The 27,688-nt window shown below is 46.8% G+C and overlaps 2 protein-coding genes and 1 long non-coding RNA gene across 9 annotated transcripts in view; 1 reads left to right on the plus strand and 2 right to left on the minus strand.

Moving 5' to 3' along the window:
• The window catches only part of LOC309854159, a 56,431-nt gene extending 40,334 nt beyond the window's left edge, over positions 1-16,097 (minus strand). Inside the window, exons 1-3 of the long non-coding RNA XR_014306102.1 lie at positions 14,658-16,097; positions 6,245-6,382; positions 1,566-1,668 (exon numbers count right to left, since the gene is read on the minus strand). This is a non-coding gene — a long non-coding RNA (uncharacterized lncRNA). The remainder of the gene's footprint in view (positions 1-1,565; positions 1,669-6,244; positions 6,383-14,657) is intronic.
• Positions 78-17,856, plus strand: LOC309854136 (paired immunoglobulin-like type 2 receptor alpha). The gene is made up of 7 exons (XM_082712922.1): positions 78-1,341; positions 1,675-2,061; positions 11,654-11,848; positions 16,106-16,136; positions 16,731-16,780; positions 16,970-17,013; positions 17,424-17,856. The coding sequence occupies exons 1-7, from the start codon at positions 1,287-1,289 to the stop codon at positions 17,559-17,561; spliced, it is 900 nt and encodes a 299-aa protein (XP_082569048.1). The 5' UTR covers positions 78-1,286; the 3' UTR covers positions 17,562-17,856.
• Positions 17,857-18,293: 437 nt separating this feature from the next.
• The window catches only part of ZCWPW1 (zinc finger CW-type and PWWP domain containing 1), a 33,314-nt gene continuing 23,919 nt past the window's right edge, over positions 18,294-27,688 (minus strand). For 6 of the 7 annotated variants that reach the window (XM_082712870.1, XM_082712874.1, XM_082712869.1 and 3 more), the window contains 3 exons: positions 20,150-20,210; positions 19,511-19,645; positions 18,294-18,787 (listed from right to left, as the gene is read on the minus strand). In XM_082712870.1, the coding sequence (XP_082568996.1) occupies positions 18,480-18,787; positions 19,511-19,645; positions 20,150-20,210 (504 nt within the window). In that variant the 3' untranslated portion in view covers positions 18,294-18,479. The remainder of the gene's footprint in view (positions 18,788-19,510; positions 19,646-20,149; positions 20,211-27,688) is intronic. The other variant, XM_082712872.1, reaches the window with a different exon arrangement.

Genomic DNA, 27,688 nt, shown 5'->3' on the forward strand with positions numbered 1-27,688 from the left:
CAATGCCAACCTCATCTGGGGGAGGGAGGGAGCAGAGCCTCCTAGAACCTGCCCAGTGAGTCACCAGAGGTCCCAGCCCCAGTCTCTCACCCCCACCCACCACCAGTCACAAGCTGGCAGTGCGCTCCTTTGGAGGTGGTCCAGAGACTGTCACCAGGGTGACTCTGTTGCTCTAGACCTTATATCCCTCTTAGTCAAGGAGGCTACGGATGAGTCAGGAATCTCCCAGCTGTGGAGGGAATCACCTGAGGAGCATTATAAAAATATAGCCTCCGGAGAGTCACCCTCCAGAACTCTGCACTCAGGAGCAAGTCTGTCTGTGTGGGACAACCAGACAGAAGCATCTAGAAGGAGCAGTATGCCCTGTGGACTCAGCAAGACTAGAGCTTGAGTTCTGGGCCTCCTATCTAAGAGTCATACAACCTAGGGCAGGTCTCCTCTGAGCCTTGGTCTCCTCACCTAGAGTAGAGAACAGAAGGACCTACAGATATGGTCTTGCATCCTGGGGGGTCAAGGAATGGCCTCCAGAAGGTACACCCTTACCTCTTAACCATAGGGAGTGTGTGAGACTGCACAAAAGGACCTGATCAGGGCAAGGAAGGGGCCTGGTAGACTTGGGTCCTGCACAGGACAGCAGGGGAGGGGCTGAAGGGGAGGCCCTGCCAGGAAGGAGAGGGACCAAGAACAAGCTGGGTGTTCCTGGTGCTGGGGCTGGAGGTCGAGGGCATCTGACCACCAGTGGTTCCCTCCTCCTTCTCTCTTCTCAGAGACTCCTGGCTGCCTGTCCTCTCCCTGGAAGACCTGGAGCTGGTCGTGCTGGCACCCCTTCCCCTGGAAGGACAGACAAAGGCCAAGAGACACTCGGCCAATGTGCGTCCAATGAAAAGGAGAGCTAGAGAGACAGAGATTGACTCCTAAGGAGAGGTAGAGGTGCTGGCAGGGGCCAGGAGCGGAGGCAGAAGAGGAGAGGCCACACATGGCCAAGGTCAGAACCATGGCCTTCTGCAGGAAGATAGAGGCTGGGGACTCAAGGCTCTCTGTGCTCTGACCACAAGGAAGCACTTTTGCAATATAGGAAAAGAAGAAACCAGATTGATAAAGGAAGTGCTGGTCACTCTGGGGACGGGTGAGTTTGGGGAAGGCTCGCACCCTCCCTTGCTCTTCTGAAGGGGCCTGATCCTCCCTCTCTGGGTGTCTCCCGACTCCCCAAGGAGGCACCTCCTAGGGCCTCCCTCTGGCCTTGACGGAGCTGCTGTTGCTTCCTCCCCGGGGAGGAGAGTGAGACAATGGGTCTGTTCCTGCTGCTGTCTCTGCTGCTGCTGCCGTCACGTCTGCAGGCTGGTGAGTGTCCGGAACACCCTGGCTCTGCCCCGAGGCCCAGCGAGTCCCCAGCAAGGGCTGTGGCTGGGCCGCTGGACAGGGGGTCTGCTGGGGGAGCTGGCCAGGCCTCCCAGCCCCAGCAAGCGACGGGCTGGTCCCATAGTGCTGGTCAGCCCCAACCCTTCACCCTCCTCCCTACCCCATGCCGGGCGAGGGGAACACCCAGGCCAGGGAGCCAGTCCTACCATCTGTCCCACTACTGCCCGTCGGGTCGGGGAGGGTGTCAGAAGGGCTGGGCTTATCGTCTTCATCCCTCCCCGGGGCTTCAAGTCGCTCCTCTCCCCGCTCCTGCAGGTAGATCAGCAAAGTGTGATTCAGCTAACTACGGAATCAACCAACCAGACCGCCTCTCAGCCCCCGAGGGTGGCTCCGTCCGCATCCCTTTCTCCTTCTATCACGACTGGCAGTTAGCCCGGGATCCCAGAGTGAGTGTAGCCGTGAGACGGACACACTTCCATGGGGAGGTCATCTACAACAGTACTCAGCCTCTCTTCCATAAGGACTACGAGAACCGGATCTCCCTTGAATTGCCAAAGGGTCAGAGGTCTGGCTCCCTGCAGATATGGAACCTGCAGGAGAAGGATGGGAATTTGTACTTTTGCCGGATCCAAGTGGAAACATTAAGATGCGGCACGAAGGTGTGGCAGGCCCTCAACGGGACCAAACTCACCATCACCCCCGGTGAGTCCAGCTGCCCCGGCAGCCACCACGCTCGCCCTGAGGCTCCTAAAGGCCATGGCGCCCGCATCCCCCAGGCCTGGCCCAGGCCCCCCTCTTCCTGGGCGCCCTTCTCTCAAACTCCTCTCCCACACCACCTCCTCCCCAGCCCTCTGCCGACTTGACTCTTTCTCCGCCATGTCCCCAGGCCCGGGCTGCCCTCCCTGCCACCCCCTCACGGCTCCCTCCAGACTCAGCCCCACGCCCCCAGCCTCAGCACCTTCTGGGCTGCCCAGTTATCCTCCCTTCCTGCCCTAAGCGGGGGCTCCAGCCTCCTCCCTGCCCTGCCCCCATCCATCCAGGATGTGGGCCGCCTTCCCTTTGTCATGGGTCCACGTGCGCAGCCCCAGCCAGCCCCAGTCTTGCGTCTCCCCAGAGCCATGGGCCCAGCCCAGCGCACCCAGCAGGTGCCCAGAGATGACCCACCCGAGAGCCCGGTCCCCTGGCGACGCCCCATGCCCTGTTTTCCCGATCCCCCCACGTCCTCCTGCTCTGCTCCTCGGAACCCAGACCGCAGTGCTCCCCGCCCAGCCCCATCCCTCCTCTCCTTCCCCATCTCCCTCTTCCCCTGCCTCCATCCTCCTTACCCTCCTTGCTGTCCCATCCCTAGTCCCCGCCTCTGCCTGTCCTGTCCCCGTTGTCACCTCCAATCTCGCCCCTCCGTGCTGGCCCTTGAGAGGCACGGCTGCAGCACAAGTACGGCCACTCTTCACCCTGTGGGGTTGAATAGCTTGGTATGTGTCACCGTAGTTAACCTGCCCCATGGCCCTACAATAACAGCAGATAATGCTGTCGTCTTCCTGCTACAGATAGGGACACTGAGGCTCGAACAGCTAAGGACCTGCCCAAAGCCACCATCTTAGTGCAGGTGGGACTTGAACCCAGCCTACCCCCGGAGCCTCCACTTGAACAGTAACTGCTCAGCCTCACCAGCTGACCTGAGGCTATCATTGTCTTGACCTATTGTTCATGAATAATGCAATCTGCTACATTACTAGATCCTCCATGTAACTCGGCAGCCCCATGGGAACTTGAACCTGGGTTTGTCCCCACAGCAGGGTGGGGAGGGCATCTCTCCCAGGAGCAGGCACTGGGGGGTGCGCTGTCTGTAGACTTCCTTAAAAACGAAAAACCGTAGGTTTGCTTTTTACAGCTACTCGCACTGGCTGTTCCAGACTATACATCACTGCTCCTGGCGGGAAGGTCACACTGTCTGTGTCCCCAGCCCTGGTAACCACTGCCCCGTAGGGCCGCCGGGCTGGTTTTAGAGCAAATAGAAAATGGCTCACGACTGAATTAGCCAGACAGCCTTGGGTTTATATTTCGGGCACCTTCTGCATCTTCCCTTAAGTGGTCATTTTGGGGAGATTTGGGCTCTTCTCAGATCCCTCCTCCTCTTCCTTCCTTAATTCTCCTAACTTTTCTCATTTCTCAGTTTCAGTCACATTCGCTATGAGTTCTTCAGCAGTAAGTTAATTTTTTCATTTAGTACAATTAATTGGATATTCATGCTCATAATTTTTAAAATACAGAGAAGTAATAAAAAGAAGTTTTTACCTAAGTGAAGTATCACCACACAAAAACATCCCCCTAAGGGAAATTTGCAGCAAGTAGAACTGAGAAGTCTGTGGTTGGCTTAATCATGCTTTTTACATACAGATGTTTTCTTTTTGTATCCAAATCTCACTGTATTCTCCACTGTAAATTCCTCTTTTTATGTCTTAGCCCAGAATCCTGTATTCCACTAGGGGCTGAAAATATTTTAATTTCTTCTGATTTTTGTATGCTTTCTTTTGGCAGTAAAGCTCACTGATCTAGTGAGGATTTCTTTTGCTATATGGTGTGAGCTAAAGAACTACATTGATCTTCATAGTGAGAAACAAATCAATCGTCCCAGCTAGATTTATGGAATATTTTTTTCTCTTCTCCATTGACTCATAGGCCTGGCCTTTTTGTAGGAGAGCACCCACTTCTGGTCTGTCAACCCCATTTCCCTGTCTTTTCCCTTCTCGCTACCAATACTGTTCTAGGGATTGTAACTTGTCACAGTTCAGTGGCTGCTAAGTGTATGTCCAGCAGAACCACGTTACTTCCCTAAAAACCTTACTATTGTTTTGGTCTATTGTGTCACATGAATATTAGAATAAGCTCACCAAGTTCTGAAGAAAACACTTACAGGTATTTTTAAAACCAGAATTGCATTAAACCTACAAGGCAATTGATAGAAGCAGAAATCAGTGTGAGTCCAATCCTCCCACCAGAATGGCTGCTATTTTATATCCCTCAGGAACCCCCACAGTGTTCTTCCACAGACCATGTAAATATCTCACAAGACGCTTTCCTCTAAATCCTCTATTTTTTTTTAACTAATATGCAACATTATTTTTTGAATGTTCATTTTCTATAATTTTCACTAGAAAATATTGCATAAATTTTGGCCAAACGCTGGGTTATAGGCACGTTTTTCTCTCCTCCCTACCAAACTCTACTAAAATGACAGCAAAGGGAAATGTTTAAGACAAAATCTACAAGGACAAAAAAGTATGTGAGTCATGTGGTCAAAAACAGTATTTGGGAAGCTGGAAACATGTAGACTAATATACCTGGCCTAAGAGACCAGGGGAGCTTAGCCCTGAACCAGCAGTGGGGAGACCAGGAAGAAAAGCAGTTTTTTAACTACAAAAACTCCTTGACGGTTCAGCAAGGGCAACCCCGGAACGCCTGACACTGGGAGTGCAAGGGCGTCAGAAAGCTGGAGGATTGGGTGAGAATCTATTTAAGAATCTATTTAAGAAGCAGGGAAACCTCTGGGCCTCCTCCCCATCCAGCAGACTGGAGATTTGCTTTCCAGAAAGGATGGACCAGAGGGAGTTTGGGGGCACCACCCCAGGCAAACTGGGGGCAAGGGATCAGTCCTTAAAACTGGAGATTTGGTGACCTGATAAGACCCTAAATGCCCAGCCCCCTTGATGCCTTCCAGTTCTCAGGCAACGCAGCTGGTATCCCCCATCCCGCTAAGGGCAAGAAATCAGGAGATTCTTCTCTGGGAAATCTCTCTGATGGAAACCCCAAAGGATCCAGAAATCCTAACAGATCCTACAGCCCAGTAGCGGACAAGCACTTTCTCCCAGACCACACACACGCCTCCAGTCAGCGTGGCTTCTGCACATTGACCTCCAAGGGGACAGCCTAGTAGCTGACAAGCACTTTCTTCCAGACCACACACACCGCTTCCAGTCAGCGTGACTTCTGCATATCAGCCTCCAAGGGAACCAGGACATGGGGTCTTGGCCGCTCTGGGAATCCTCTAGTCCTGAGGATTGACCTCTCACCTCGGCTGCGCCTAGAGACACACCATTTAAAACTATGACTACATTAGACTCTTAAGGAATCCTTCCCGGTGAGCAAAGGGGAGCAAAGGGGAGTAGCTGGAAGGCACCAGAACAATGGAGAGAGACTAAAACTCAGATAACAACCATTTCCAGAAAGTTGAAGACACAAGCATGGAGCAACAGAGGGAGCTTTCCAAACAGACTAGGAGCTCTTAGGAACTTCAGCTATGATGGCAAAAATGGAAAAACCAGTAAAAGGATTGTGAGATCAACTTGACAGATTCACCTCAGAAGGCTGACAAAGATTCACAGATCTGGAAACTGTGGCGGGTTGGATAGCAGCCCCCACAAAGACGTTTCCACACCCCAGCCCCCAGAACCTGGGACTATTACCTTACATGGTAACAGATGTGACTCAGTTGTCACAGAAGAGAAGGCAGTGTGGCCACAGAGCGGAGACTCAGTGGTGCAGTCTGGAAGCTGGCAGACGTAGGGAACAGAGTCTCCCCTAGAGCCTCCCGAGGTTGTGAGGCCCTAGTCACACCTTGGTCTCTGACTTCTGGCCTCCAGGACTGAGAGAAGCTAAACTTCTGTTGTTTTAAGTCACCCAGTTTGTGGTCATTTCTTACAACAGCCATAGGAAAGTCACATAGAGAAAAATTGAGGATTGGTCCAAGAGCGCCAGCCTCTGAATTATGGGAGTTCCAGAGACAGAGAAGAGAGAAGGTAGTTGGAAGAAAATATCGACCAAATAACTCTTGAAATTTTCCAGAACAAAGGAGCCCAGAGTAATGGGTAAAAATAAAAAGACCTACCTTGAGACACTGCAACATGAAATTTCAGAATGTCAGGGACCAAAAGATGATGCAAAAAACTTCCAAGGAGGAAAAAACAGGCCACGGGAAATTTGGGAATCGCCAAGGCTCTGGTGGTCTCCATAGCAACAGAGGAAGCTGGAAGACAATAGTTGAATGCTTTGAAATTCTAAGAGAATATTCTTACATTCATTCATTCATTCAACAAATGTTTATTGAATGCCTACTGTGTGTAAGGTGCTAATACAGACATTAGGGAAACAGCAGGAAAGAAAGAAAAAAAAAAGGCTAAACATGTCCACAACAATGCCTCTTGCACATAAGTATGGAAAGAAGGCTGAAGAGCAATCCAACACATTAATTCTGTGTGTTGAATGGTGGTGAAAAGAGAAAGGCAGGGAAATGGAGCAGAATCTGGGGGAAAAAGGTTGCTAGGGTTCAGCTGGAACAGGAAAGGCCCGAGGGACATTAGAGCCAGGAGAAAGCAGCCGTTGTAACAGGCTGACTGAGAAGAGGTTTGAGTAGAGCACAGGGCAGGGAAGCCAGTCAGGGATGGGACACACCTGCAACCATCTCCAGGGTTGAGGAGCCAGGTAGAGAGAAGGTACTGGGACCAGGGAGGGGCTGTAGCTTTGGGGGAGAGTCAACATGTCTGGGATGGTTATTTTAGGCATCAACTTGACTAGGCTGAGAGATGCCGAGAGAGAGGGTAAGACATTCTTTCTGGATATGTCTATGATGGCATTTCCAGGAGAGTTTAGCAGTGGGTGGGCATCATCCCTTGAGGACCTTGAGACCCTTGAGGGGCTCAAAAGAACAAAAAAGTAGAGAATGGGCAGGGACCGCCACTTCTTCTGTCCTCAGGCAGAGCTCCTGGTTCTTGGGATTTTGGAATCACACTGGGAATTATATAAATGGTTTCCTTGGTTCTCAAACCTATAGGTCTGGCCTGGAACCGCACCCCCAGCTTTTCTGGGACTCCTGTTTGCAAACACAATGGCTTCTCAGCTGTCAAAATCACAGGAACCCGTTCCTCAAAACTCTACATCTCTTTCTATACCCCATTGGTTTTATGTCTCTGAGACCGCAGATTAATACAAGATCCAGTGAGAAGGGGTCCAACAGTTGTGCCACGACTTACCCTCCTCGCTCCATCTCTCTTTTTCTTTTTTAAGATTTTATTTATTTACTTATTTGAGAGAGAGAGCAAGATCGAGAGCATGAGTGGAGGTGGGTGGTGCTGCAGGGAGGGGAAGAGGGAGAGGGGAAAGCAGGCTCCCGTGCTGAACGGAGAGCCCGGTGTGAGGCTCTGTCCCAGGACTCCGGGATCATGACCTGAGCTGAAGGCAGACGCTTAACCGACTGAGCCACCCAGGAACCCCTCTCCCTCTATCCTCGGATGATGACTTCCAATGGCCACTGAATAGGAACCAGTGCGTGAGAGAGCTTGTGGATGGAGTCCACCAAAACCAGCCTCCAAGGGCACAAAGCAGGTGGAGAAGAGTCGGGGAGTGGATCTAAGAGAAGCCAGCAGAAAAATCCAGCCCAGGCACAGATCTGTAGGAAGTGAAGGAATGTTCCAGTCAAGAGGGATCGGCAGGGCAGAGGCCATGAGGTGGGATGTGTACAGCTGAAACAGATGAAGAAGCCAATGGTACAGGAGGTGAGATCAGAACAGGCAGTGGGGGCAGATCCCATGTGGCTCTGAAAACCAAGAAAAGAACTTTCACCCTCACAATGAATCTAGTGAGGGTTTCCTGCTGTGTCCTGATGTGCACTGATGTGTTCTGAGGATCCCTCCAGCTGTTGTGTGGAGAATCAGACTGTAAAGACGAGCAAGGTCACCGGCAGGAACACCAGTGAGAGGTGATATGCCTTGAAAAGGGTGACAAAGAGGGCAGGGGAGATGCTGTCTATATTTGGAAGACTGAGCAGGCAGAATGTGCAGATGATGGGATGTGGGGGTAAGAAAGAGAAGAAGCAAGAGTGACTCTAGCATCTTGAGGGATGGACCTGCTATTGGCCAAGATGGGGACCTGGGGGAGGAGCAGGCTTGGGAGGAGATCAAGAGTTAAGGACAACTGAAATTTGAGACATTACAAGACAAACAAATGGAGGTGTGAGTAGGCGTGAGATTTAGGAGTTGGTGGTGTGGGGAGAGAGGTGGCTGGGTATGTAACTTTGGGCGGGATTATCATGTTGCTGCTGGTTAATGCCATGGGACTGGATAAATTATCTGGGAAGTGAGTGTAGATAGAGAGGGGGTCCTAGGACTGAACTAAGGAGGTCCCATGACTGTTTCGGGCTGGGAATAGGAGGAATCAATAAGAAGACAGAAGGAGCTACTAGGGACGTGGGAAAAGAACAAAGAGAGAACAGTGTCCCAGAAGCCAGGTGAAGAACCCACGTCATGAAAAAAACATTGCATGCTGGAGGGTCTAGTAAGGTGGTGAAAGGGGGGTGTGAGGGATCTAAATCCTCAGTTTCAATGGTAGGAAGTAAATAAACACAACTTAAGTCAAGAAACAGCAGTATGTGCATGTGATTTAGAAAAACAAGCCTAATGTCAGAAGAAATTGCTAACGGTGGGCTTATGCAGGGGCTACTGTTTTTATATACTGTATGGAATTTGTGAACTCTTTAAATTATGTGCCTTTTGGGGCACCTGGGGGTGCAACTGGTTAAGCAACTGACTCTTGGTTTTGGCTCGGGCCCTGATCTCAGGATCCTGAGACTGAGCTCCTGTCCTGCTCGGCACTCAGAAGGGAGTCTGCTTGGGATTCTCTCTCTCCCTCTTCCTCCGCCCCACCTGCCCCTGTACTCGCCTTCTCAAATAAATAAATCTTTTTAAAAATAAATTATGTGCCAGGGCGCCTGGGTGGCTCAGTGCGTTAAAGCCTCTGCCTTCGGCTCAGGTCGTAATCCCACGGTCCTGGGATTGAGCCCCGCATCGGGCTCTCTGCTCAGCGGGGAGCCTGCTTCCTCCTCTCTCTGCCTGCCTCTCTGCCTACTTGTGATCTCTCTGTCAAATAAATAAAATCTTTAAAAAAAATCTTTAAAAATAAATTATGTGCCTATAGAAGTTGGATAAATGTTAAATTTTGAAAATAATAAAGGCACTGGTAATACTTGCACATCATTAAAAAAAAATATACCGAACTGAGTCCAATGACAAGTACATTCCTTCCTTTGCACTTTATTTCCCAACCACTACTTCTTTCTGAGAAATGTTCTCTCTTACAGATATAGATATAGATACAAAACCCAGATAGAATCAAACTGTATGCTATTCTGCTCTATGACTTGTTTTCATGTCCCCGTACAACAAAGTATTTTTCCATTTCAGCACATACACAGCTCTGCCTTTTTTTTAAAAAACATTTTATTTATTTATTTCACAGACAGAGATCACAAGTAAGCAGAGAGGCAGGGGGAAGAGAGAGAGGGGGAAGCAGGCTCTGAGAGAGTAGGGGGAAGCAGGTTCCCCGCTGAGCAGAGAGCCCAGTGCGGGGCTCGATCCCAGGACCCCAGGATTATGACCCAAGCCGAAGGCACTGAGCCACCCAGGTGCTCCTCCTTAACCTGCATTTTAAAAAAAAGAAATTATGAATGGAGAGTAGTGTCAGGGTTATCGTTTTATGAAATGAATTAGAATTGCCTCATTTTCATATTTCTCTATGTTCTAGAATCTATTTGGGAATTATTTTTTCCTTAAATTTTCATAAGAATTTACCCATAAAACCTCCTGAGCTTGGAATCCTTATGATGGGTAGTTCTTTAATAGAATTCCCTTTTTTTTTTCAAGCTTGTTTTTTTTTTTCCTTTAGTAAAATCTACCCTGGCTGTGGGGCTCAAACTCATGATCCCCAAACCAAGAGTCTCATGCTCTTTTGATCGAGCCAGCCACGCACCCCTAAAGTTCTCTGAAATTGTACTACTTAGTTCCATTTCCCAAAGTTTTTATTTCAGGAAATCATCCAATTCAGAGTTTTAAACATTTATCAACCTATAATTGAGCATATGCAATCACAAATGATTTCAACAGACTCTTATTAGGTTTGCGAGAGTCTTGTCTGTTTTCTTCTTTGTTTCTTGTTTGTTTGTTTGTTTGTTTTTCCCCTAAATAACGACTTTCTGCATTTATTTCTATTGTCCTGATTCCTAATAAATTTATTCCTACATAGCTTTCATTACTTGTTTCCCTCTGAGTTTTCTTAGGGCTGGCTTCTTTCTGGTTTTGGTACTTCTTCTGTTCATTTTCCAAATTTCATCTGGTTTTAAATAATAAAAGCACTTAATACTATGAATTTGGCTTAGAGTATGGCTTTAGTCACATTTTAGGAGGTATTTTTTAAAATATATGTATTCCTTGGATTTTATTTTTCTAGATAGCATGTTATATACATTTGTTGAGGAGTTTAAAATTTTTATCTCAATTAAAAGGTGCTTTTATTATTCCATTCCAATGAGGGTCAGCAGAAAATCTGGTCCATACTAACCTGAAGATTTTATTGGCATTGAATTTTTTCCAGTAGCTTAGCATTCTGTCAGTTTTTACACAGTGCGTTAAACATCTACAAAGGTACAATCTATTTGTAGAAGTTCAGTATATATTAATTTAATCTTAAAAACATATTTCTGGGGCTCCTGGGTGGCTCAGTAGGTTAAAGCCTCTGCCTTCGGCTCAGGTCATGGTCTCAGGGCTCTCTGCTCAGCAAGGAGCCCGCGTCCCTCTCTCAACGCTGGCCTCTCTGCCTGCTTGTGATCTCTCTCTCTCTGTCAAATAAATAAATAAAACCTTTAAAATATATATATTTCTAATATATGTTAGGCGCTTTACAGATGTTTTATCACTTACTAAAACAATCCAAAAAGGATAATACTGTTTGGCTCTACTTATAACAAGTTCCTAGAGCAGTCAAATTCAGAGACAGAGAACAGAACAGTTGGTGCCTGGGTCTAGGGAAGGGAGTGTGTAGTGAGTGCTTCATGGGGACAGAGTTTCGATCTGAGAAAACAAAAAAGTTCTGGAAAAGGATAGTGGTGATGGTTGTACAACAGTGTGAATGTACTTAATGCCACTGAACTATATACTTAAATATGGTTAAAACAGTAAATTTTATGTTACCTATACTTTACACAATGAAAAATTTTTTCTTTCCTATAATTTAGGGATCCCTATTTGTCGGCGATGAAATGAGGTTCTGAGGTCACACCACTGATGGGAGGTAGAGAGAGTCAGCATCTAAGCTGGATGATGTGGATTCATTACCCGCTCCCTGCGTGAGAGCTTTAGAGAGTGGTCCCCACCCCCAGTGTTTCCCAAAGTAGGGAACAAGATGTGACAGTTTCACCCAGAAACCTCCAGTCCTCCAGGGGAAAATCTGCTTAATTCTCATGTCTTCTCAGCTTTCGAGACGACCACCACTGCTCCCACCACCACTGGCCCCACCACCACTGACGTTGGTGACTTGGAAGACAGTAAGAGTTCAATGTCTTCAGTCCTGAGTGTGGAAGCTGCAGTAGGGGTGGCGCTGGCTGTTGCTGTGCTCATAATTGCAATTTTGGGACTGATCCTCTACCTCAGGCGGAAGAGAAGCAAAGGTAAGTGGTTCTGGGCCATGCCCCCCACCAAGCTTCCCTACTGAGTGTTTCTCAGAACAACCTGCATCACAATGACCCCGGGTCCTTCTGCATTAAAAAATGCAGCTCCAGGGGCACCTGGGTGGCCCAGTGGAAGCCTCTGTCTGCCTTCCGTTCAGGTCATGAGGCCAGAGTCCTGGGATCCAGCCCAGCATAGGGCTCTCTGCTCAGCAGGGAGCCTGCTCCCCCCCCTCCCCCTCTGCCTGCCTCTCTGCCTACTTGTGATCTCTGTCAAATAAATATATAAAATCTTAAAAAAAAAAAAATGCAGCTCCCTGCTGGGCTTGAGGTCCGGGCTTGGGAATCTAAATTTTTAAAGGTCTTATCAAGTGCTTTGTGTGTGTGTGTGTGTGTACACATTTAGTTTTATTGTAACAAAGCAACTTGTACACTTTTAACGTTTAAAACTGAGCATCATTTTCCTTTCCAGTGAAACAAAAAGAAAATTTAAAAATAAACAGGAACAAAATTACAATAGAGAATGTCAATGCCAAATAAGATCCTACAAGTTCTGCTGATTCTCCCATCCAGTGGCAGGGCTCAAGTCATCATTAGGAGAGAGTTTTATTTTAAAAGTGTCATCTTGAACTACAAGAATGTCTGTTAAACATGCCAAAGGAGAAGCCATGATGTCAAAATGCCCACTTAACCCACCCAAACATCTCAAACCCACCCTTTGCTGACCTTCTATAACCCCATTTTTTTTAGTTTTTTTTTTCTTTTTTTTAAACAAGAGAAAGTAGACAGGTACATGTTGGTAAATGCTAACTGTCCATATTCACATAGAGACACAGTGTACTCTGAGCCCAATATACAGAGAAAGGAGAGAAAAAGCTAGAATTCTATGCACTACTACACAGGGGCCTAGCCCCCTCCCGCTTCCAGCAGAGCTAAGGGAGCAAAAGGTTTTTCTTTTTTCCCACAGAGCACGGTGGTGTTGATTCCATAAAGTTTTTGTTTTTGTGTGTGTGACCAAGTTTGAGAACCAGTGTGGCAGACCCTGGAGCAGGGTGATTGGAGAAAACAAATGTCAATAAAGCCTAGGTCCTGCTTTCAAGGAACTCAGTGCTGGAAGCGGGGAAGAGGGAGTGATTGCCTCATTTAGAAAGAGCTGTGGTAGGCTGGGAGAAAGGAGGGGAACCAGTGAGGAATTCCCATAGGAAGTGACCCTGCAAAAAGTCTCAAAGAATATGAGAATTAGCCAGGCAAACAGTGAGGCTAGTGAAGAGGTCACTATCCATGCAGGGGCAGGAGATCAGGGAGGGAACCGTAGGTAGCTCAGTGCTGTGGAAAAGGCTGGTGATGGGAGAAGAGAACCTTGTAAATGACTCGCAAGAGCCTCTGAGCCCAGAGGCAATGCAAAGCAGGGAAGTGGCCACCTCAGGTCTGCCTTACAGATCCATCAGTCTGTGCTGGTGGGGACAGAGGCGGGGCCAGAGGCGGGGCCAGAGGTGGGCCAGGCAGAGCCAGTCTAAGGCAATGGCAGTGGGTGGAGGGAGAGAGCCAGATCCTGGGAAAGTTTAAGAAGGAAAACCAGAAAGACTTAGGGACTGGGCTGGCGTAGAGGTGAGGGAGTGGGAAGAACTAGTGGTGAAAGAGTCCTCTGGGAAACCACCAAGCAAATTAGAGAACACAGAGGTCAAGACCATGTTTGGGGGAGGACGATGGTTCCTTAGTCTGGGGTATGTTGGAGAGGTGCCTGTGTGGCCTCCGCGGAGAGATGTCCCTGAGCAGTGTGGGTGTCTGCATCTATAGCTCAAGAGGACAGGGTTAGAGGCGTTCATCATTTACACCCCACCAGCCTCCAGTATTGATCTGAAATTCCTCTGAAGAAAACTTCCAGCGAGAGGAGGTGAGCTGCGGGAGATACTAAAGCACAGAGTGAGGAGCACAGAGTCCGGGCGGCTGCAGTCAGGTCCTGGCTGCGGAAACGCCGGTGCAATGGTACCATTACTCTCTGCCCCAGCTCACCCGTCGGTGAAATGAGAAGAGTAATTACACTCCCCCCGGGGTTGTCATGACAATCCCATGTAACGCATCGCGACTAGATCCCGGCACAGAATAAGGACCATATGAGCATTAGCACCTGCAATTTTAAGCTGTAATGATTGAAATGATTCGATCCAGTCCTATGGAAACACAGATAAACCAGTATCCGAGAAGAGAAAAGCCCCAAAATAGGCAGGATGAAACAGATCAAAATATATTCAGAATTTAGTAGGTTAATCAGCAGCATTTCTAATCAATGGGGAAGGATGAGAGTCATTCAGTACACGGTGCTGGAACGAGTGAGCGGCCATCTGGGGAAAATAATATTATCTCATAACTCACACCAAAATAAATTCCACAGAGATCAACCAAAGAGTTAAATGAGGGGGAAAATAACCCCATTACTCGAGGAGAGCACGTGAGACCATCTCATGTCCATGCAGTGGAGATGGCCTCCCTAAGTATGACGTAAAACCTAAAAGCCATGAAGAAAAATGTTGACAAACTCAACATATACAAATTGCTCTTCATTCTGCAGAGGAAAAGTCACAGCAGTTGTCTCTAGAGTGAGGCTGAGGGTCGGAGAGGAAGAGCTGTGACAGTCACTGAGGGAACAGAAGATGGTATTTCAGGATCCACCCAGATGAGAAGCCAGAGCTCTGTAAAAGCATCACTGTGCATGATCATGTCTCCCCCATGCAGGTGTAGAAACTTCTAGAACGTGTCGGTTAGAAGTTATGTTCCCCTGCTGGCACCACAGAAGAAAAGTAACAGGGCTTACCTAAGACAGAGTTCCTTGTTTCCCCTCACAGAAAAGGATGAGAAGGCGGATGGCAGAGGCTGCTGTCCTCGGGCACTCAGGCTTCTAGCTTCCTGCTCACTGTCCTAGCTACTGGCTTCTGTCCTGAAGGTTGCCTCGTGATCCAAAATGGCTGCTTGGAGTCCAGCCATCATTTCTGAATCCAGGCAGGAAACAGGAGGAAGGAAGAAAGGACAAAAAGACCATGCTGCGGCAGTTTGTCCTTTACTCAGTCTTCCTGAAAATCATATCCACAACTTCCCCTTGAATCATATTGGTGAGAATACAGTCATATTCCCCACATGTGTCAGTAGGGGAGCACGCTGCCACCCCAAATAAAACCAAGGTTCTGTAACTGAGTAGAAAGAAATAAATGGAAATTGGGTAAGCAAAGAGCGTCCGCTGTCATAAGCCTCATCCGGAACTAGAGATGTGTAGGCTAAGTGTGGCCTAAGGACAGGGGAACAGGAAAGGTCAAGGTGCTCGTGAGAGGGGGAATGCAGAGGAGAGGGTCAGCAGGGAGCTTGGACAGCCAGAAAGAAAGTGGATTATTAAGGGACAAGAGTTCATGGGGTCAAAGCGCAGGCATAGCAAGCAGGATGATAACAGGAGAAAGCTGGAAGGAAAGAAAGTTGTAGCAGAAAAATGATGCTGGCGTTTAATATTGCGGAGTTCTCAGTCCCAGGGATTTTTTAAAAAATAAATTAAAAAGTCCAGGGTATGGCAGAAGAGAGGGTCCTGGAGTTTGGAGGACGTAGGCGTCCCGTGTGTCCAGAGGGTTGTCTCCGTGGATGGTGGGACCTCCCAGGATGGTGTTGGGCGGTGGAGGGCATGTCTGTGATGCAGGGGCCAAAGCTTGGGAAATGCCACAAAGAGACTCGGGGGGATGAGAAAGGAAGAGGGGGTTGGGGAGACTGGCAGGGTTCAGGGGCGGAGGGCGGAGAGGAACGGGCCGCAGCTCAGACCCGGGTCCCAGCCATGAGGCTCACAAGGCAGGAGAGAAAAAAAACCACCACTCAGGAAAGCACAAAAAGCCAGTGTTTCGGGATAGGAGGAAGCAGGGGGGTCTGAGACAAGGTGGAAGGAAAGGGACGGGTGGGCAGGGCCTCGGCAGTAGAAGGAGCAAGGCTGAGGGATGCTTGGGGAATTCAAGCAAGGGGGAAGCAAACAAACGGAAAAATTGAGGTTGGGAGAGAAAGACGATGCAGGCAAGAGCTGCTCTCCTGATGTGGTGTTGACAACCCCGGGACAGGGTTGGGCAGCCTCAGGATGACAGCAGGTGTCACTCTGAGTCCCAGGTTGGTCCAACAGAGCAGCTCGACTGCCCTGGTCTTCTCTGGAGGTTGGTCTCAGAGCACACAGAGCAGGAAGGCAGGGAAGAGAGGCGTCCTCTATAGATGGCACCCTAATGTGCTGCTGTTCCCCTACAGGTCTGAAGACTAACGCCAGAGCGGTACCCGAGTGAGTGCTTGTCCCTCTTGGGAAATAGGGAAGTTCCTTATGGGAAGGGCACAGGGCCTCTGTCACTTCACTCTCCTGGTGCTTTCCCAGGGGGTGTGTCTTTTCTCGGAGCCACTTCCCTCCTCAGCTCTGAACCTCGCCTCCCTGCCTCCCTCTGTAGCCCTCTTCCTCTTCGCCTTCCCACCTGCCCGTCCCTCCAGCCCATCTTCTAGACTTCTCTCCTTCTCTCCAGCCCCTTTCCTCCCCTCTCTCCCCTCTGGCCAGAAGACCTGAGGTGGAGCTGGTGTTCATTCTCTAGTTTGTACCAACAACCACAGGGCAGCTAAGACTTCACCCTTCCCAAGGCTCTTCCAACAAAGCTGCTTCTCCAGGACAATCCGCCTTCAAAAGGCCTGTGGGACACCTCCTGAGAGCCTCCAAACAGAGCTCACCTCGGAGCGTCAGGCCGTGCCAGGGCCCCTCCCTGCCCATACACACACACACACACACACACACACACACACACACGCACGCACAGAGCACCAGCCCCACACGGGTTTGAACTCTCTTCTGCCCAGCCTCTAACCCACGTTCTGCCCTCTCCTTCTTATACAGGGGATCCGTCCAAAACACGGAGGAGAAGTATGAGAACATCGGGATTAAAAGTGAGTTCTGACGGCCGCCACTCCTACCCTTCCCTACACACCCCCTGCTCACGCCCGGGGGGGCCCCACCCATTCCTAGTCCTGACCCTGGTCCCCACACGGCAGAGGACCTCACTGCTGGAGGCTCCGGCCCATTTCTCTCTCCTGGCCATGTGCACCTGACCCCAGCACACCTTGATTTTTTTCTAGGACAACAAACAGAGCCCCGGCTGGAGCCCAAGCTGGAGCCCAAGGTAAGCATCTCAGATTATGGCCTGAAGGAATTAAAGAAAAGTTTGGGGGCGCCTGGGTGGTTCAGTGGGTTAAGCCTCTGCCTGCAGCTCAGGTCATGATCCCAGGGTCCTGGGATGGAGCCCCGCATCGGGCACTCTGTTCAGCGGGGAGCCTGCTTCCCCTTCTCTCTCTGCCTCTCTGCCTACTTGTGATCTCTCTCTCTCTCTCTCTCTGTCAAATAAATAAATAAATAAATCTTAAAAAAAAAAAAAAGAAAGAAAGAAAGACAGAAAAGTTTGGAGAAGGTGGGGTGAAGGGAGCAGAGGGACTGCGCGCAGTGTTGGTGAACACTCAGGTGCCGGATTCCTGCTCTCCGGTGGGGACAGCTCCCCGTCCACGGTCTCACCCCCTTCTCCTTCCTTCTCGCCAGGATGAAGCCCAGGGCGACAACCCCATCCTCTATGCCTCCCTCACCCTCTCCAGCTCCTCATCACGGGCAGCACCTCCCCACCTCCCTCCCAAGGAGGCCCCGCAGGAGGAGACCCTATATTCTCTCGTAAAGGCCTGACGAGTGGGACTGGAGGATGATGCCTTAGACTGAGCTGCCCAGCGGGTCACAGCCTCTGATAATGACCCCGGCCAGACGGGAAGACTCAGAAGCCAGTGGGTGTGGAAGGCCTCCAAGGACCACAGAGAGACAGAGCCATCTGCTCCAACCCCCTCTCCACCTTCCCAGCCCTTGCCCAGAGAGTCACAGGGCTGGTGGAATTTGCCCGAAGGCATCTAAGGAGAAAACTGATGGCACCTTCCACTTCTGTCTTCTCCTTCTCACCACGAATGAATTATAATAAAAGGTCACACCCGAGATCCCTCCCCCAGTACTGGAGTTGGGTGACTGCCTCGGGGTGGGACACAATAAACCCAGACACTGGTAGCCAGTCCAGAAGCCAGGGGCTGCCCCTCCTCTGCCCATTCCCCTTCCCCTCCGATCAGAACGAGCACGCACTTGCCAAGTGCACCACCTCGTTTAGGCGCCTCCAACACGCTGTGCCCGGGCTGGATGCGCTCACCCGAACCGTGAACAGGACCACAGGGGTTAGCGCTTTTCTCCAGGCCACGCGCCTAGTAAGTGGCTGAGCCGCGGTCTGAACCCAGACCTGCCCTCCCGGACGACGGCCTTCTCCCAGGACTCAGGTGTCCCGGCCTTCCCACATCCCTCAGACTGTGCCAGCCTCCCACAGACACAGGGACGGGCCCTGGGAGTGGAGGGGAGGGAGGGAAGCCGAAGGGAAGCCCGGGGTTAGAGACCAGCTGCGGAGAGCGGGAACCTGTTTTATTATCACGGGAACTGCACAGCTAGGACTTCGGCCAGTTGACCTGTAGCCTGTCACCAAGCCCCACACTTAACTCAGGGACCCTCTGAGGGGCGCCCCCTGCTGCCGGCAGGGAAGGGGCGAGAGAGCCGCAGGGAGCCAGGTGCACACAGCTATTCCTCGAAGAAGGCCAAGGTGAAGTCCCCGGCGGCATCTCCACACCACGGCTCCTCCAGCTGCTCTGGCTCTGTCCCAACATCTTCCAGGAGCTGCTCCAGGTCCAGATCACTGGAGGCGTCATCATCAGGGGTGACACTTCCAGCCTCCTGAGGACACTTCTGGCATTCCTTCCCCACCACGGGACAGGCCCCACGATGAGCTGGTGGGGTCAGGTCCTTTGGTACCACTCTAGCTTCTTGGTCCTCAGACAAGCTGGTTCCTGAGGCTTTGCTTTGAGGAGCTTTAAATTTTTTCTTAAGGCCTGGATGAAAAAGTGATGAAACTGAGAGTCCTATTAGGCCATTGTGAGATTTTACAAGTCAAACTCCTAAATTCCTATTTCCATAAGGGTTTCTGGTAAAGTTCTCAATAGAAAGAAAATGGGCTTTGGTGTTAGAACGACCTGGATTCAAGCCATGGATCCAGACATATGCTAGTCATGAGTCTTGAGCAAATTTTAAACCCTTATCTCTAAAATGGCAACTGTCCAGCCATAGAGATATTGAAAGAACTAAAGGGACCCAGCAATAGCCAGCTCACAGCAATACTCAACAAATGTCAGGTCCCCCCTCCTCACCATTGTCCTGTCCTTAGATCAAATCCATCAATAACCATTATGTTTCTACAGGGTGTGCTACACTCTCCAATCTGAGATGCCTAATTTTTTTTTTTAAGATTTTATTCCTTTGAGAGACAGACAGACAGACAGACAGAGCACAAGCAGGGAGAGGGAGAAGCAGACACCCGGCTGAGCTGAAGATCACCACCACCCCCAGGACCTGCAGATCATGACCTGAGCTGAAGGCAGATGCTTAACTTCAGAGTCACCCAGGCGCCCCTAATTTTTGTTCTTTTTAAAAGTAGTGAGAAACTATGATCCGGGAAGTTAAAAGTTCCAGTTAAGGGGTTATAAAAATGATCCAGGAAGGGGAGACACAGATTTGCACCTCATCCTCCGTAGCTCTGCCCAGGCTCTGAGCCTTACCTGGCTGGTCAGGCTCCGACTTCCCATGCCCTTCTTTCCTTCCTATTATGGATACAGGAGGAGCTGCAGATTCATTTCCCAGAGATCTCTTCATCGTCTTCTTTTGCAGGGTCCCATCTCGTCCATTTGCTAGGCCTGCGTCACCCCCCCCCAACCATGAAGGATATTCGTTTATTTCCCTCCAAATGACAGCTCAGCAAGGGTCCATAGACTCCCCTCAGTCTCTGCCTGCGTCCTCTGCTCATTCTCAATCAAGGGCGTTCTCTTGGTTCCCTCCTTTTCCCCAAATATTTCTCTCTCTCTCTCTCTTTCACTCTCTCCAACTGCCCCCCTTCTTTTTTGGTCTTGGACCTTCTTCACCTTGTGTTTTTCCTCATAGCCTCCTTCCTCCAGGAAGTCATCCTGCCTGGCTAAGAATTTAAGACATTCATTCCACCTTTAACCTAAGATTTTATAATCAGAACAGAGAAGCAAGGAGGCTACAGCTTCCCTGATGACACTAGTAGGAATCTTGACCATTTTTGCAGATTTTAGAGCTGAGACAGCCAGTAAGATCCAGTGACCTGCAGGCCCCTCCCACTGTCTGCTTCTGCTCTGCCTCAATGGTACCATGTGTCTGTTCCCAGCTGGCTTGCTTACCTCTTGCCTTGGGTTTTTTGGTCTGAATTTTGGCTGGCTTGGGACTGGGCAAAGTTGGGTCCTAAGAATGGGAGAGGAAAATAAGAAAAGATAAATGAAGTCATACAATTAGTGTTTTTAATAGAGTGAGATGCTATGGAAATGATGAGTGGTTAGGGGAATCAAATTGAGTCCTGTAGCTTGATCCTGTTTAAATCAATGACAACAAAGACAAAACTGTTCTCCTTTCCATTCTGTTTGGTATCGGTCAGTACAAAGCTTTATAGAGAAAGAAATAAAGTTAGGCCACAAACATGATTAAAAAAAACTATTAAAAATCAAACCAGGGCGCCTGGGTGGCTCAGTGGTTAAGCCGCTGCCTTCGGCTCAGGTCATGATCTCAGGGTCCTGGGATCGAGTCCCGCATCAGGCTCTCTGCTCAGCAGGGAGCCTGCTTCCTCCTCTCTCTCTCTCTGCCTCTCTGCCTGCCTCTCTGCCTACTTGTGATTTCTCTCTGTCAAATAAATAAATAAATAAAATCTTTAAAAAAAAAAATCAAACCAATGACTACACTCTTTAAGTGTTAATCACTTCATAGTACATATAGATTTCAAATAATAATGTTGTACCCCTGAAACCTATACAGTGTTATAGGCTAATTTTGCCTCAACAAAAAAATAATTAAAAAGAAAACCCTCTTTCAGGACTTCCAGTTTCCAGTTCTACCTGTAAGAGGTTTAGAAGTCATCACTCTAACAACAAGTAAAAAAAACTGAACAGATTGAAAAATCAACAACTCTTTTTATTTTGATCAAAGAGAGAACGGAGTGCCTGGGTTAAGCCTCTGTCTTTGGTTCAGGGTCCTGGGCTGGAGCCCGCATCAGGCTCTTTGCTCAGCAGGGAGCCTGCTTCCCCCCCTCTCTCTGCCTGCTTGTGCTCTCTCTGTCAAATAAAGAAATAAATTCTTAAAAAAAAAGAGGGAAGGACACAGGGCCACCAAACCGCTGTCCTGAAGAGACAGAGAAGCAAATGCAGGAAGTCATATCTTACCAGGGCACAGATTCAGAAGCAGAAGAACCAGCACTTCTCACAAGAACCAGTTCCAGGGCAGAAAAACCTCAACAGTACTAAATAAATTGTTCAGTGCAGACAAGTACGGGAGTTAAAAACACCAGAGTTGCCCAGTCTTACAGTGGCTTCCAGACCTTTGTGGGTTTGACCTCCAGGAGTCTGACCGTGCTGTCACAGAAAATACCAGAGAAAAGTCTCATCATGCTTCTGGCAGAAGGAAGAGCAAAGGCAACATTTCGAAATATAGGCGAGCACTCTATTCTTCTGAAAAAGGCCTTTTCTCAGGAAAAGCTAGTTAACCACAGCCTAATCTACCAAGATATTATCAGAGACTGACTGTCCAGGGGGAAGAGAAATATTTAACCCCTGCCACTCTAGCCATCCTGTCCCACCTAATGGGGGGAAAACACTAAGAAACACCACGAAGTTCACAGTCCAGAGCATGGGTTCATTTAAAGACATGAGATCTAGGCTTGCCTGGCTGGTTCAGTTAGAAGTGGATACAACTCTTGATCTCAGGGTTATGAGTTCAAGCCCCACACTGAATGCAGAGATTGCTTAAATAAGTAAAATGTTTTTAAAAAGAAAAAAAGACACGAGACATAGTAGTAGGACCACAGAACACATCCCCTCCCCTGACCTTACCATCACACTACTAAAGGCATATTTAGGGATACCTGGGTAGCTCAGTTTGTTGGGCGTCTGACCCTTGATTTCAGCTTGGGTCATGATCTCAGGGTTGTGGGATCAAGCCTGACTCAAACTTCACATTCAGCAGAGAGTCTGCTTAAGATTCTCTCTCCCCCTGCCCCTTCCCCCACTGGTGATCTTCTCCTCCTCCCCCGCCAAAATAAATAAAGAAATCTAAAAATAAATAAATAAAGGCATATTTAACCATTTCTTTTACCTGGTATATTGTGTCTGGCAATCAATAAAAAACTACAAGATGCACCAAAAAGCAAAAAAAAAAGGGTAGGGGGCCTGCCTGGGTGGCTCAGTGGGTTAAAGCCTCTGCCTTCGGCTCAGGTCGTCCTGGGATTGAGCCCCACATCCGGCTCTCTGCTCAGCGGGAAGCCTGCTTCTCCCTCATTCTCTGCCTGCCTCTCTGCCTACTTGTGATCTCTCTCTGTCAAATAAATTAATAAAATCTTTTTTAAAAAACCCACAATTTGAACAGACAGAACAAATATCAAAACAGGACATGGCATGGAATTATCAGATTGGAATGAAACCAAAGATGATTAAAATGTAAAGGGATCTAATGGATAAAGTAGCATGCAAGAACAGATGGGTGATGTAAGCAGAAAGATAAAAATCCTAAGAAAGAATAGAAAGGCAATGCTAGAGATCAAAAACACTGTAAGAGAAATGAAGAAAACGCCTTTGGTGGGCTTACTAGTGGACTGAATCCCTGAGCTTGAGGTTATCTCAACAGAAACCTTCAAAGCTGAAAAGCAAAGGGGGAAAAAAAAAAAAGACTGAAAAGAAAAAAAAGAACATCATATCCAAGAATTGTGGGACAGCTGTAAAAAGTGTAATGTAGGCACAATGGGGATACCAGAAGGAGAAGGAAAAAAGAAAGAAACCCAAGAAAGGCAATAATGACTGAGAAGTTTCTCAAATTAATGTCAGACACCGAACTACAGATTCGGGAATCTTGGGGAACACCCAGAGGATAAATGCCAAACAGCCCCATGCAGGTGTGTTATTTTCAAACTATAGAAGATCAAAGATAAGGAAAAAGCCCTGCAGATTAAGGAATATACTTGTGATGAGCACTGATGATGTATGAAGTGCTGAATCACTAGATAGTACACCTGAAACTAATATTACACTATATGTTAACTACCTGGAATTTAATAACTTTTAAAAAAAGGAAAAAAAAAAAGAAAAAGAAAAAGCCTTGGAAGAAGCCAAAGAAAAAGAATACTTTACCTGATATGCTAAGGAAGGGGAGAAAATGGAATCCTATGAAATGCTCAGTTAAAGCCACTTGTGGGGTGGGGAGGGGCACCTGTGTGGCCCAGTCGGTTAAGCATCCAACTCTTAGTTTTGGCTCAGGTCATGATCTCAAGGTCAGGAGATCAAGTCCTGAGTCGGAGGCCACCCTGAGCATGTACCCTGCTTAAGATTCTCTCTCTCCCTCTCCCTCTGCCCTTCCCCACCACTTGCACACACACTGTCTCTCTCTCTCTCTCTCTAAAAACAAAACAAAACAAAACAAGACAAAAAACCATTTGAGGGGTGCCTGCCTGGCTCAGCTGGTAGAGCATGAGACTCCTGATCTTGGGGATTGTAAGTTCAAGACCCACACTGTATGTAGAGATTAGTTAAAAAATAAAATCTTTTTTAAAGACCCAAACACTTGGCTGGAAAAGAATGAAAAACAAAAACGGACACAGTTAGAATATCAGGAAGGACATAGTTGAATTCAACAACAGTACCAATCAACTGGATATAAGTAACATCTACAAATTACTTTGTTATATTCAACAACAGCAGAATACATATTCTTCTCAAGCTCACATGGAGCATTCACCAAGACTGATCGCATTCTGAGCCATAAAACAAAACTTAAACAAAATTTAACATACTTAAAAGAATAGAAATCATAGTGTCTGCTCCCAAACCACAACAGAGTTAAACAAGAAATTAGTAACAGAAAGATAACTAAAAAGTCCCCAAATAATAAAGATTAAAAAACACACTTCTAAGTAACACATGGGTCAAAGAAGAAATCACAAGATACTGAACTAAAAGAAATGTAAAATATAAACTAAATGAAAAAGAAAACAATTTATGGGACACAACAAAAGCAGTACTTAGAGGAAAATTTAGCACTGAACACATACATTAGAAAAGAAGAAAGACCTAGGGGCGCTGGGGTTGCTCAGTGGGTTGAGCCGCTGCCTTCGACTCAGGTCATGATCTCAGGGTCCTGGGATAGAGTCCAGCATCAGGCTCTCGGCTCAGCAGGGAGCCTGCTTCCCTCTCCCTCTCTTTCCGCCTGCCTCTCTGCCTACTTGTGATCTCTGTCAAATAAATAGATAGATAGATAGATAGATAGATAGATAGATAAATAAATACCTTTTTAAAAAATAAAAGAAGAAAGACCTAAAATCAGCAGTCTAAGTTTCAGTCTTTGGAAACTAGAAAAAGAAGAGTAAGTTAAATACAAAGTGAGCTGAAGAAAAGAAATAATAAGAATTGGAGCAGAAATTGATGAGGTTATGAGAACAGGAAATTCGTAGAGAAAATCAATGAAACAAAAAAGCTGATTCTTTAAAAAGATCAATAAAACTGATAAGCCTCTAGTCAAACTAAGAAAAAGAGAGAGAGGAAACAAATTAGTAATATTGGAAAATATACTAGAGTCCATGAACATTAAAAGTATAATAAAGGAATACTACAAATAATTCTATGCAAACAAATTTGATAACCAAGAGGAAATGGACCAATTCCTTAAAAGATATAATCTGTCTAAATTCACACAAGAAGAAACGGACAATCTGAATAGGTCTATATCTATTAACAAAATTGAATCAGTAACTAGTAGTCAACGTTCCAAGACAGAAAGTACCAGACTTATGGGTTCACTGGTGAATTCCACCAAACATTTAGGGAAGAAATTGTGCCTATTCTCCATAACCTCTTTCAGAGAAAAGAAGCAGACAATATTTCCTAATTCTATGAGGCCACCATTACAAAACCAGACAAAGACATTACAAGAAAACCACAGACCAATGTATCTCATGAAAAGAGATACAAAAATCCTCAACAAAATATTACTAAATTAAATCCAACAATGTACAAACAGAAGTATATACCGTGATCAAATGGGATTCATTCAATGCATGCAAGACTTCTCTGACATTTGAAAATCAATGAATGTAATCCATCACATTAGTGGGCTAAAAAAGAAAAATCACATGATTATAACAATAGATACAGAAAAAGTGTTTGACAAAATCCAATACCCATTCATGGTCGAAACTCTCAGTAAACAAGGAGGAGAGGGTAACTTCCTCAACTTGACAAAGAACATCTACAAAAAAACTAAAATTGGGGGTGCCTCGGTGGCTTAGTGGGTTTAGCCTCTGCCTTCGGCTAAGGTTATGATCTCAGGGTCCTGGGATCAAGCCCTGTATAGGGCTCTCTGCTCAGTGGGGAGCCTGTTCCTCCCTTTCTCTCTGCCTGCTCTCTGCCTATTTGTGATCTCTCTCTCTCTCTCTGTCAAATAAATAAATAAAATCTTAAAAAAAAACTAATATCATACTTAATGCTGAGAAACGAGAAGACTTCCCCCTAAGATCAGGAACAAAGGAAGGACGTTCCCTCTCCTCAATCCTTTTCAACACTATATTGGAAGTTCTAAGTAATGTAGTTAGACAAAAAGAAATAAAAGATATAGATATTGGGAAGAAATACGGTTGACCCTTAAACAATGCAGGGGTTAGGGATACTGACCCCTCACACAGTGGAAAATTTGTATATAACTTTTGACTCCCCCAAAACTTAACTATTAATAGCCTACTCTTGACTGGAAGCCTTATCAATAACACAGATGATTCACATGTATTTTGTACATTATATGTATTATATGCCATATTCTTACAATAAAGGTGAAGAAAAGAAAATATTCAAATCATAAGGAAGAGAAAATGTATTTACAATACTGCACTATATTTATGGGGGGAAATCCACCTATAAGTGGAACCACATAGTTCAAACCTATTCAAGGATCAACTGTAAAACTGTCTTTGTTTGTAGATAACATAATCACCAAATAGAAAAATCCAAGAGAATCATCAAAAACTCCAGAACTAACAAACATTAATAGTAGGCTGCATGTTCATATATAAAAGTCTGTCACTTTCTTATATACCAGCAATGAACAAGTGGGATTTGACATTAAAAACACAATACCACAAGGTGCCTGGGTGGCTCAGTGGGTTAAAGCCTCTGCCTTCGGCTCAGGTCATGATCCCAGGGTCCTGGAATCAAGCCCCGAATCGGGCTCTCTGCTCGCCAGGGAATCTGTTTCCTCCTCTCTCTCTCTCTGCCTACCTCTCTGCCTACTTGTGATCTCTGTCAAACAAATAAATAAAAATTTAAAAAAAAAAACACACACACAATCCCACGTGTAGTAGCACCAAAAAATTTAAATACTTAGGTATAATTTTAACAAAATATGTGCAAGATCTATATGAGTAAAATTACAAAATTTCTCATTAATAAAATCAAAGAATTAAACAGATATTCCATGTTTGTGGATAGGAAAAGTTCATTATTATCAACAGTTAATGTCTCCCAGCCTGATAGAGTCAATGCAATTCCAAACAAAATCCTAGCAAGTTATTTTGTAGGTATCAACAAACTGATTCTACAGTTATATGGAAAGGCAAAAGACCCAGAATAGCCAACACAATATTGAAGAAGGACAAAGCCGGAGGACTGACCCTAGCCAACTTTAAGACTTATTATAAAGCAACAGTAATCAAGACAATGTAGAATTGGCAAAAAAAAAAAAAAAAATTGGGGGTCAATGAGACAGAATAGAGTGCCCCAAAATAGACCCACATAAAAACAGTCAGCTGATCTTTGACAAGAGAGCAAAGGCAATGACAGTCTTTTCAACAAATATGATTGAAAAACCAGACATCCACATGCAAAAAAATGAACCTAGACATAGGCCTTATACCCTTCACAAAAATTTACTCAAAATGTATTTATAGATCTAATGTAAAAAATGTAAAACTATAAAACTCCTGGAAAATAACATAGAAGAAAAGGTAGATAACCTTGGGTATGGCAATGACCTTTTATATACAACACCAAAGGCATGATCCAAGAAAGAAACAATTAACAGACTAACCTCATTAAAATTAAAAACATCCGTTCTGCAAAAGACAATGGGAAGAGAATGAGGAAACCAGCCACCAACTGGGAGAAAATATTGGTGAAAGACACATTTGATTGAGGACTGTTATCTAAACACAAACAACTCATAAAACTCAACAATAAAGAAAATTACCCAATTAAATAAATGGACCAAACACTTTAGTGGGCACGTCACCAAAGAAGATATAGATACAGCCAATGGGATTATGAAAAGATGCTCCAGATCATATGTCATCAGGGAAATGCAAATTAAAACAACAATGAGGGGCACCTGGGTGGCTCAGTGGGTTAAAGCCTCTGCCTCCAGCTCAGGTCATGATCCCAGGGTCCTAGGATCGAGCCCCACATCGGGCTCTCTGCTCAGCGGGGAGCCTGCGTCCCACCCCCACCTCTGCATGCCTCTCTGCCTACTTCTGATCTCTCTCAGTCAAAAAAAAAAAAAAAATCTCATTCAGTGCTGATAGGAACGCAAAATGATATAGTCACTTTGGAAGACAGTCTGTTCTTACAAAACTAAGCATCCTCTTACCATACAATCCAAGCAATCAAGCTCCTTGGTATTTACCCAAAGGAGCTGAAAGCTTATGT

Source organism: Mustela nivalis, assembly GCF_964662115.1.
Source record: "Mustela nivalis genome assembly, chromosome: 19".
Lineage (NCBI taxonomy): Eukaryota > Metazoa > Chordata > Mammalia > Carnivora > Mustelidae > Mustela > Mustela nivalis.

Coding starts and splice junctions, on each gene's coding strand:
- LOC309854136 (XM_082712922.1), top strand. CDS start 1,287: ATGGGTCTGTTCCTGCTGCTGTCTCTGCTGCTGCTGCCGTCACGTCTG. Junction 16,137..16,730: donor AACGCCAGAGCGGTACCCGA/GTGAGTGCTTGT, acceptor CTTCTTATACAG/GGGATCCGTCCAAAACACGG. Junction 17,014..17,423: donor AGCCCAAGCTGGAGCCCAAG/GTAAGCATCTCA, acceptor CCTTCTCGCCAG/GATGAAGCCCAGGGCGACAA.